General features: G+C 40.6%; 1 protein-coding gene across 1 annotated transcript in view; it reads left to right on the top strand.

Annotated features, from left to right (window-relative positions):
- FAM169B (family with sequence similarity 169, member B) overlaps nucleotides 1-189 on the top strand; it is a 26,371-nt gene extending 26,182 nt beyond the window's left edge. Inside the window, exon 6 of the mRNA XM_010012719.1 lies at nucleotides 145-189. Coding sequence (XP_010011021.1) covers nucleotides 145-152 — 8 coding nt within the window. The 3' untranslated portion in view covers nucleotides 153-189. The remainder of the gene's footprint in view (nucleotides 1-144) is intronic.
- Nucleotides 190-913: the final 724 nt, after the last annotated feature.

Below are 913 nucleotides of genomic sequence, written 5' to 3' on the forward strand. Positions count from 1 at the left end.
AAGCTGTTCTATACAAACAATGCAATTGCCTTGCATTTACACATTGGTCTTGGTTGACAGAAGCATTTTATATTAGGATTAAGTCACTGTTTATGTTTTTTTGTGTATAATTTAGTGTTCCCTGTGTCTTGGTTCTAATTTCAGGGCGTTGAATACATTCCTGGTGTTGGGAAAGTGGCAGGAGATGCCACAGAGAAAAAGATGACGCAGCAGCAGCAGCAGCAGCAGCAGGGACTCTGAACTCACAGGATCCTGAACAAGAGGACTTAGAACAAGGTGCAGGCAATACTCAGCAATAAAAAGGATTCTGAAAACAGAGCAAGCCTCGGGGGCTTAGCTGGAGATAAGGCCACCAAATAATTCAGAGTTATACACTAGTTGCACCTCTGAAAATCAGCAAAATCTCAGTATGATCTTAAAAACTGTAACTGACTGTTCACAATTTTAACACTGGAGAGATTTCTTCAGGTAAGACACAATTTGCTTGCAAGACACATGTTCTCCATCTTGCGTTTGGTTTTAAATAAAGCTTTCGTTTGCTAATTGTCCTTTTCTTTTTCTTCTCACCAAGTCATTAAGTAGTAGTTGAGCCTGGCTGTTTCCCTGCTCTGAAAAGATTCTATTGGATTGCACAAGATGTTGAAAAGGGAATAATTGGAGGGCTTGTAGATACTGATGTAAGAAGATATTTCTATGGAAACCACATCCTGCAGTATGGAAGAGAGATACCACAACACACACTGGTATCAGAATGACAGCTGTAACCTTCCTTTCAAAGCAAACAATTGATCTTGAATTGCTTTCATTTGAGCTTTTCTAGCAGAAAAATCTGCCTCAAGCCCTGTGGTGGACAGGGTAGTGGAGGAGAAGTTTGGTACAGAGAAGAGTGAGCAAGCTACAGGCCTTAAACTGC

The sequence above is a fragment of the Nestor notabilis genome, unplaced genomic scaffold (assembly GCF_000696875.1).
Source record: "Nestor notabilis isolate BGI_N333 unplaced genomic scaffold, ASM69687v1 scaffold22704, whole genome shotgun sequence".
Lineage (NCBI taxonomy): Eukaryota > Metazoa > Chordata > Aves > Psittaciformes > Psittacidae > Nestor > Nestor notabilis.